The 10,195-nt window shown below is 39.0% G+C and overlaps 1 protein-coding gene across 1 annotated transcript in view; it reads right to left on the reverse strand.

Moving 5' to 3' along the window:
• Positions 1–4,742, reverse strand: part of SETD2 (SET domain containing 2, histone lysine methyltransferase) — a 91,258-nt gene extending 86,516 nt beyond the window's left edge. The window contains exon 1 of the mRNA XM_059389591.1: positions 382–4,742. Within this exon, the coding sequence (XP_059245574.1) occupies positions 382–4,697 (4,316 nt within the window). The 5' untranslated portion in view covers positions 4,698–4,742. The remainder of the gene's footprint in view (positions 1–381) is intronic.
• Positions 4,743–10,195: the final 5,453 nt, after the last annotated feature.

Raw genomic sequence — 10,195 nt, forward strand, 5'->3', positions numbered from 1 at the left:
TACTTTTTTCTTTTTCTAAGAGCAGACTATTTTGCTGAGATTTTGTTTCACTGTTCATCATAGTTACACATGTAAAAGGAATTTAAGAAAAATAGGGCTGGCCTAAATCACACTTTAAGAACCCAAAAGGTAATGAGACTCCCCCCTCAAATAAAAAATAGACATCCCCTTCCTAGGCAGTGGGGGATGGATACTGAGGGAAGAAACCTATGACATCAAATCTAAACAGGTAAATACTTTTTCAATTGTTTAATGTATATCTTATCACAAACCTGTATTTTATACAATTGACCTCATATAACGTGAATCATTGAAAGCTGTTTTTTTTTTTTTTAACAAAAAGAGTTTAAAATTTGCTGCACAAGCATTCAGCAAGCTTACCTTTCTGTTAAATAAACATTTTCTTCAATCAGATCGAAGTAACAAGGCATCTTCCCTTGCTTGGCATATTCTTTCCATCGCTGTGGGTCCCTGAAGTCCTCCATGACACAAGAAGGCCCAACCAGGGCTGAGGCCGGAGGCACTGCTGTTTCCCCTGGCTCTACCGCTACTCGAACTTTCTTTCTGTCCTGAAGTTCACCTTCACTTTCAGAATCACTCTCCAATTCCTGTCTCCTTTTTTTTGGAGGTCCTCTATCTTTCATATCATTTTTTTCTAAGTTTTTTGAAAGATCTTTCTTTTCATTCACAGTTAAAGAATCCTTAACGGAATTGCTGCTTATTTCAGGTGCTTGCACTGACCCCTTGTCCTTCTGAAAGGACAGAAAAAACTTACTGGACTGCGTTGAAAAATGAGATCCTCCACGTTGATCCCAATTCTCCTCCTCTTCACGGTCATCTGTTAAGGAATCTGGTACCTGCCCTTGAATTCGATCATACACAACCCCAGTTCCAGGAGGTCTACCTGCTGATCTTGGATCCCAGTAGCCATTGCCTTGCCAGTAATTACGTGTCCCACCATAATGCTCTGCACTTTGCTGATACTTGTGTCCACCACAGGCTCCATAGCTGCTGTCAGGTTGTTGATACGTGGTAGTAGGTTTTTCTTGTTGAGAGAATTCCCACCCTACGTTTCGGAGCTCTTCTGATGAACGGAAACCATCCACTCGCTCACAAGAGGAAGAAAAACTCAACTCTGTTTTTCCCAGTCGACTATCCGGTCTGTTAGGGAAAGTGATCTGTTGCCGAGACTTACTTGGGACATCTTCAAAATCATCAGAAGAATAAACTGGCAGTTCTTCCTGCTGCCTAGAAGCTATTTTGGCTTTTGTGGTTTCCTCAGAATTTGGATGACCTAGAAAGTCAGATTTCACATCTGTATGACTTGTACTATCAACCCCATCACTCTGAGGATGAGCAATTTCAGATAGGTGGTTATCTATTTGTTTTCTGCTAGGCTGTGAGAAAGAAACTTCCAGATTCTTCTCTGTCCCTTTATGATGGAAGAACTTCTCAGTTTGAGAACAGGGTTTGCTTGCTACACTCTCGAATTTTTCCTCATATGAATGTCTCCTTGACTCTAATCTCTCATCTTCCCAGTGGTCAGAATAGTGTCTGTAACTCTGACTACTCCGAGAAGAACAAGGACTGGTTTCTTCCATGGGCAAAGTAGAATTCTTTGGCACTACCACAACAGACTGAAGACGGTTTCTTGGAATACTGCTATCATCAGAATCTGTATCTTCAGAGTCACTTTCATCACTTGAACTTTCAGAAGAACCTGAATAATCTTCATGGACAGTAGATACAATCTCTGAGGCATGCCCACTACTGTCACATTTTAAGGTGTATGTTACACCATCACTGTCTTCCATGGTTAAATTCAAGTCACAAGACGAAAATACAACTTCTGAATCATCAGAGGTATGCACATGTCCTCTTCCTCCTTCTTCATCTAAAGAGATTTCCGCTCTTCCTCTTCTATCAGGCAATACGGAATTCCCTTCTTCTTGAGCCTCTTGCACACATTTCCCAGACAACCCATTATTATGCCTATTTTCCCAAGAAGCAAATCCTCTTCCTGAATCAGGAAGGCCGCTACCTACTTCTGCTACTGTTTCTTTCTCTGCATGCTTTAAAAACTCTGTGCTTTTACTCTTTAGCACAGCATCCAAAACCGGAGATGTGTTCTCTCCACACTGCAACAGAGTTAAACTGTCCACTTTTATTCCTGGTGGAAGACTCGGAAGAGATGAAGCAATGCCTGAACTCTCAATAGGTTGATATAAATCATCAAAATGGTTAACAGAAGCCGAACTAGTGCTACCAACATTCTTATATTCTTCACATGCAAATTTTGAGTGCTGATCTGTCAGATTTCTATTATCACATATAACTGTTTTTGATTTCAAATGCACATTCATAAAGCTATTTGAAGAAATCTTCATAACTGAAGGCTCAATCTTTTCAGCTTCAGAATGATGCAATGAAGGGTTCTTGTCATTTGAAGTACAGCATATATCTGAATCTTTGGTTTTACAGCAAGAAACTGTCATATCGACTGGTTCTTTAATTACAGTTTTAGAATAATCTATAGTCATAACCGGCAAAGATAGAAGTTTATCTTGGTGTGGTGACACCGGAGGTTCTGCTTCTCTGAATGGGCTTCCTGACTTACTATGCAGCATGCAACTATCATCTGAGTCTTTTTCTTTACATCTATTAACATTCTGAAATCCATTTGATGGAAGCATGCATCCTTTGACCAAAGGGGACACCTCCGATCCAGTCACACTATCATCAGAAGACATCAAAACAGTGTCAGCTTTAGAAGTGCAAAATGTTGCCAAATCAGATTCTGCCCCAGGAGATCCATTTATATTTAATTCTATGGGGCAATAACTTCTTAATTGATCATTCTTCACCTTAGATAAAGAGTCTAATTCCTTAATACTATCATGGCTATCATGTCCTATAAATTCAGATTTAAAAATAAGTGATTCATCTAGCTTTTTAAAAGTAGGTGAATCATTTAATTGATTTGATGGAGATGGAGACCCAGTCTTTTCTCTTTCAGGAATTTTACTAATCATTCTTAAATCACTACCTTTTGAACAAGGAGCCTGTAAATTAGAAGAATGAGACGGTTTGATTTCCTCATTTAATTCTGTACAACAGAAAGAATTTTTAAATTTATCAGACTTGGATATAGATTTTGAAAGGGTAGATTTGTAACGGGAAGCACTGTTATCATGCTTGGAATAGGATGACCCCCGTCGGAATACCAGTTCATTAGGGGGAGAACAACATCTTTTCATTGCTTCATTTTCTGAAGTCCTTTTTGATTCTCTTTCTAATTTGGAAGAATACTTTCCTCTCTTCTCCATCTCTAAGTAAGAGGACTCAGTTTTGCAGTCCCTATCAGATTTAGAATAGGATGATGATGTCCTTAGGTCTCTGTAAGAGAAGGAATGAGAGGAGGTACGCCTTGAGTAGGTCTTCTTATACTCCTCTTCTGAGTCAGAACTCTCTCGAGCTCTGTTATCTGTATATGGCCGAGAATAGCGTGCCCTCTCTCGATAAGGGGAACTCCGATGGTAGCGACGATCAGAGTCGTAATAATGGGATCGCTCCGACCGAGAATAGGATAAACTAGTTCTAGAGCCTCTGTCGGATCTGGAACGAGATCTGCTCCGCCTTCGCTCTCTCTCTGATCTACATCGAGAAGATATATACCGAGTATCTCTTTCAAGTTTTGAGTAGCTAAAATATTTATCATCTCTCTCTGTTTTAGACCGTGAAGATTTCCCTAAATCCTCGTTTTTTAAAGGTGCTAAGCTCTTTTTTGAATCTCTTTCCTTTTCAATGCTTGCTGAAAATTTTAAATCATGTGATCTTTGACTTGAGGAAGTCCGTACAGAATCTTCATCAGATTCTGAAGCAAGAAAGGTGCCTTCAGATTGTGAGGATTTCTTCTTAGAACCTGTTTTTTTGGAGCCCAGATTACTCTTAGAACTATCTGGAATTTCTTCTTCCTTCCCAATATGGGAATCCTCTTTTTGTGAGGCAATATCTACTTGCTCATTCAAATTTTGAGTTATGTGTTCTTCTGAACTATTAGATACAGCAGCCTCCTGCTTAGTGTCCACTTCTGAAGATTCTGGTACAGTTGTAACTGGTGGTTCCTTCAGTGCTCTAACTGCTACATCTACTGGTGCTGTCATCAGAACTGGGATTGGTGTGTGTGGCAAGGCCACTGGCTCTGTTACTGGTGCTGGTGGTGAGGGTGTTGTGGCCTGAGGAGGTGGAGGTGGTGGAGGTGGAGATGAGGGTGGCGAGTCTACAGTTGTTGATTCTGCTATGACTGCTGGTAATGGTGCTATGGGAGGAGGTGGAGAGCTCACTGCTGTGGCAGGAGTCAGCAGTGGTCTGGATGTCACATGAAGCAGATGTTTCTTAAAATGAATTTTGCCCAATTCTACCCTTGATTTTGGTGGGGAAGAGTCTTCGGTAGTAGATAAGGTATCTGCAATGTCCATTTTAATTTTAGGGGTCAAGTCTACTTGAAGAGGTCCAGCTGGGGAGTTTGGAGTATCATTTTGCTTTTCATTGCCAAGTGCAGTCAGAAACCTGTTCTGCAAAGTTTTCTTTGTAAGGCTGAAACTGAAAGACACCTTCTGTCGTCCCTGTTCCTCCAAATTAACTTTAGTCTTGGTGCCTTTGGGTAAAAATCGACTAGAAGCAACACCTTTGAACATTGGTCCTTTGATGAAACCTGTTTTCTGCACATTTTCAATCTTTGCCTATAAATGAACAAAATAAGCAGTTACTACAACAATAAAGTTACTTTCAAATGACTAGTATCACAGTTTAAAATGTCAGAAAAATGAAAAGTCCTTTTTAAGGACAGTATGAATTTCACTAAGCTAGATAAGCACTTCTTTATTATAGAAAATTTCAAACATACTTAAAAGTATAGAGGATAGTATAAAAAATCCTAAGTACACACCTCAGTTTCAACAATTACCCGTATTTTTCTATTCTTGTCTGTTACACAAAGAATTTATCCATTTTATAACTTTTTCCCCCAGGCAGAATTTTCAACAAGAATGAAAAAAAAATCCTATTAATTCAAGACACAACACAAAAAGACAAGCGGATAGAGAGCAATAACTAACAACTCAATGAGAACAGTCTAGTCCTATGTCATAACTGAGAAGAAATAGCAGAAGTCATTATAACTAGTGGTCTCCTGACATCACACAGAATCACTTTGGTACTTGGTAAGAAAGCAACAAAATCTGCAACAAAACTCCAAGGAACAGCAATTCACTGGTTCTAAGGTAAGGCAAGAAAGTATGCTTTGTATGGTTTTGTTTTGGGGAACTAAGCATGTGAGGCAATTCCAACAGACTTCAGATTTGAAAACCAATGGTCTATACCAGCAATCTCCCATCTTATTTTACAGATGAGGTAAGCAAATGAGGACCAGACTTTTCTGCTTCCTGTAAATTAATCCGCCCTTGCACATTACCACTGTCTCTGCCTGGGCCTCACATACTCAGGCCATGCTAATTTATAGTCCAATTCTACCGTATAAGTATGAACCACAAAGTATACATCTAAGAAGATTTTTCCCTCCCTTTTTGGCCAAACCACCAAAGGAAATAGTGGGCTTTAGAAGTTTAAGGCATAACCTAGGTAGTAGAGAGAACATCAGAAAACTCTATCACCCTCAAGCCTAAATTAAAGATGGTATACTGGTCATCTGCAACACTTTTCTAATTGATATTCTTTAATCAACTCTCACTGTTTAAGAGAACAAGCTTTCCCTTTCAATATAGTAAAATCTGAAATCAGTTTTCAATATTATACAGTAACATTTCAAATGGGAAGTAAATGTTTCCTCAGGCATTATCACAGAGCAGTGGTCTTCAAATACTTTTAAGAAACAGAGTCCACTTGACAAATGACATCTTACATTGTAGCTCAATACATAAAAACAGGGAAAATGCTGTCTCCAGATCTGCCAGTTTTCTCTGCCTTGCCTAAAGCTTCTGAAGCTCCAAAGTTTAAAAACCGTTTTCTCAAGATATAAAGCGTTCCTCACTGGATGAGTTACTACAGATCTTAAAATTCAGCAAAAACAATTACTTCATTTCACATTCAAAATGATAGCTAGGGTTGCCTGGCTGGTGCAGACAGTAGAGTGCTCAGCTCTTGGTCTCAGAGTTGTTGAATTTGAGCCCCACATTGGGTGTACAGATAACTTTAAGAATAAAAACTTAAAAAAAAAGTAAATTCTGAGTTATTGTGGGTGGATTTGTTTTTTGTTTGAGAAAGCAAATACACACACGAAAGCAGGGAGAGGGAGAGAAACCTTAAGCAGGGTCCATGTCCAGCTCCTCAGAGTCTGACGTGGGGCTCGACCTCACAACCCAGAGATCATGACCCAAGCCAAAAATCAAGAGTCAGGTACTTAACCAACTGAGCCACCCAGGTGCCCCATCAATTCTGAATTTTTAATCCAATAATTACTGAATAACTAGTTAAAATAATACTTACCTCATTTTCTTCTTCTCTATTGCCATCCAGCCAAGAAAGCATGCAAAAGAATAAACAGAAATCGTAAATACTTAAAACCAATTGAAATCAAAGTTGTTTTTTAAAACCTAGGATACTACAACCTATTCAATATGGTATTCGGTAAAGTTTCAATTACATTTGGTATAGCAAATATTTATTGAAGATAGCACCACGAACTGTGAAATAAAAAGGTGAATAAAGCAGAGTGCCTGCCCTTAAGAAGCTTACAGTATCCTATAAATACAAAATGTAATATTGTTACAAAAGTTAATTCCAACATAATAAAATATACAAGGATAGAAATATGTACAGTGTAACAGCAAAGAGGGAGATAGCTCAGTTTAGTAGAAAGATAGGAAAGCAAAGAATCCTTCCTAAAAGAAGAGTAGTTTCTCAAGATGAAACCAGAGATGGAGACAAACCATAACAGACTCTTAATAATACTAAACAAAGTGAGGGTTGCTGGATGGGAGAGGGATGGGGTAAGTGGGGGATGGATATTGGGGAGGGTGTGTGTTGTTTGTAATGAGCATTGGTTATTATAGAAAACTGATGAAGCACAGACCTGTAACTCTAAAACCAGGTGATACATTATATGTTAATTAATTGAACTTAAGTTTAAAAAATAAAAATATAAATAAATAAATTTCAAAGATTTACAGAGAAAGAAAAAAAAAAGAAGAGTAGTTTCTAAAGAATATACCTGTAGGGAGATTCTAAGCAGAGGGAGAGTCTCCACAAAGGCACAGAAATGAAAACATAGAACAACATGCACTAGAAAACTAGAAACAGTTCAACATTACCTGAGTATAAAGTAGAAGGCAGAAAGAAGCCAATAATTAGTTGAAGAAGGGGGCAGTAGCTAGGTCCAAAGGCCGGTTTCTCATGAGGCCAAATAGATTTTATCTTACAGATTAGGTGTTCTTAATCCTTTGTGGTGTCCATTCAACACTCCCTTTGCTGATTACAAGGTATATACTCTATTCAAGGTCACAGTGTGTGGCTCTCTGAGCACACAGTTATGTTCTAACAAAGCTAACCACACTGTGCCCTGAGATTGTGGAATCAAAAGCCTTAAGTCTGGTATACACCAGTGCACCAAGGCATACTGGGGAAAGGGAAGCCTCAAAAAGGGCTTTAGGTTATGACAGCCAGATTAGTACTTTAGGCAGGCCACTCTTTAGGCTATATGGCAAGACTGCAATGTAATAATCTGTTTTAAATGCCCCTTGAAAGAAATGTACAAAAATCCTGTCTCCAAATGTAGGCCTGACTCCATCATAATCCAGTCTATTCACCAATGTCTACATAGCCATACAAAACCCAAACAATGAAGGGGAAAAAAGTTGGCAATACATGGATGAGATCTGAATCAGAGTCAAGGTTAAACACTTTCTTCTATTCCAAAACCACTAAAAACTTCACAGATGCAATCTTAGAACAACTTATTTCATTAATTCTGTGATGTACATTTTCCCCACAAATAATACTTCTGCATCAAACCATCGATAACATCATAGTTTGACAGGCACCATTTTTTCCTTTCTTAGTGGTTCATAAGATAGTTGTGTCTTACAACCTACGACATTCTAGATTTGGGGGCGCCTGGGTGGCTCAGTGGTTGGGGCATCTGCCTTCGGGCTCAGGTCATGATCCCAGGGTCCCAGGATAAGGCCAGGCGTCAGGCTCCCTGCTCAGTGGGGGGCCGGTTTTTCCCTCTTCCATTCCCCCTGCTTGTGTTCCCTCTCTCACTGCCTCTCTGTCAAATAAATAAAATCTTTTAAAAAAAAAAAAAAAAGATTTGATTTAAATTAGTACCATGTGGAATTTTTTCAAAGAACATCAAAGGTACCTGGACAAACCCAAGCATTTGGAATGTCATTCATATTTGTACTCTCCTTTCCAGTGTACATTTAAGAATGTTCATGCTTGGGGCGCCTGGGTGGCTCAGTGGGTTAAAACCTCTGCCTTCGGCTCAGGTCATGATCCCAGGGTCCTGGGATCGAGCCCCGAGTCAAGCTCTCTGCTCCACAGAGAGCCTGCTTCCTCCCCTTTCTCTCTCTGCCTGCCTCTCTGCTTACTTGTGATCTCTCTCTCTCTGTCAAATAAATAAAATCTTAAAAAAAAAAAAAAAAAAAAGAATGTTCATGCTTATCCCATGCTTGTATCCACCTATATCCATACAGGAGTGCTGGAAATATTGAGGTGACCAGAACTCTTTCCTAAGCCTCAGCAGTTCTACTTTGGACAAGCAAATGAACAGGATAATCCTGACAAACTATAATCAGCATCATCACATGATCAAAAGCTGGTGAAACATTACAGAAGTAGGATTCAGGGGTGGAGGGGGAATAATGATCCATTTCAGAAATCAGAGAATTGCTTAACAGAGATGGCAAGACATTTCCCAGAACATGATAATAAAATGTTTATAATAATAATAATATAGGCATGTATAGAAAATATGGGGGACAATATAAAATTTTCTCACTTTAAAGGCATGTCATGTTAATAAAGAAAGATCAAATTACAAACAAGCAAAAGGAAAAGTCCAATATCCAACATCCAGAGACAACTTCTATTAATACCTTGGTGTGAAAAGCCTTCCAATGTTTCTTCTGTGTATGTGATGGTGGTGGGGAGGAGAAGGATAAACAAAGATCTTTGTTTTCAAGTATAGCAATCATACCATACAAGCCATTCTGTGTCTTCCCTCCCTCCCTCATAATAAATAGAGCAGGGGAGCAAACAAGTTGTTTAGATCACAGAAAAAAATATGGAATCACTACAACAGACCAAAAGGAATGATCTTGAAAGAAGGAGATATAGATGAGTGAAGACATGGTTAAATTTTAAAACAAAGCAAGCATATCCTTTTGGTTTCTATTTCTCTCTCACATCCTCACTTGAGCATTGAGAGAAGGAACAGAGCAAAACAGTTAAAATTCAAGTGTAAGTAACAGAAATGGAAGTGGACTATAATCGTCAATGTTGCTGCCCAAAGCTGGACATTATTAATTTATAATAGAGCTTGGAAGCACATTTATTCTACTTTTGCTGGCAGCATTAAACTATCTAGAAGCAACTAAAGGAACAACTGGTGAATTACTCCAGAAAGTTGGGTGGGACAAGCGGGGTAGATGACAAGGAGATGAGAACTGAAGGCATTCCCAAGAATACATAAATGAGTGACCTAGTAACCCACAGATAACAGAAGAGAGTGAAATCTGAAAGCAGCTGATAAACTGAAAGAACAGGGCAGGGGCAAGATACTAGAAGCTTCAAAGAGTAAATCTTCTGGAAACCAGAAAGAGAGGTAGAAGGGTAAGGTGAAAGAATTGGAAATTATGGTCAGAACACCAGAGCTGGGGTACATTTCCAGGAAATGACAACACCCAGCTGTGGCCACGGAAGCAGACTGCCATTGCAGTAAGACAAGACTTTTTTAAAGAAACAAAATTCTGAGCCCACAATAAGTAGCAAGAATCAGCCACAAATGTTTTCTAATAAAAGAACACTTGTTTTGGTAAACAGTATAAAATAATGATGAAGGAAGGTTGACAGAACTAGGGTATGGAAGCCAGAGCTAGGAGTACAGAGTCCCCAATATCCCTACCATGAAAAATAAACAGGCATGCAGACACAGCCATTTAATTCTCTAGCAAATAAT

This window comes from Mustela nigripes, chromosome 2 (genome assembly GCF_022355385.1).
Source record: "Mustela nigripes isolate SB6536 chromosome 2, MUSNIG.SB6536, whole genome shotgun sequence".
Lineage (NCBI taxonomy): Eukaryota > Metazoa > Chordata > Mammalia > Carnivora > Mustelidae > Mustela > Mustela nigripes.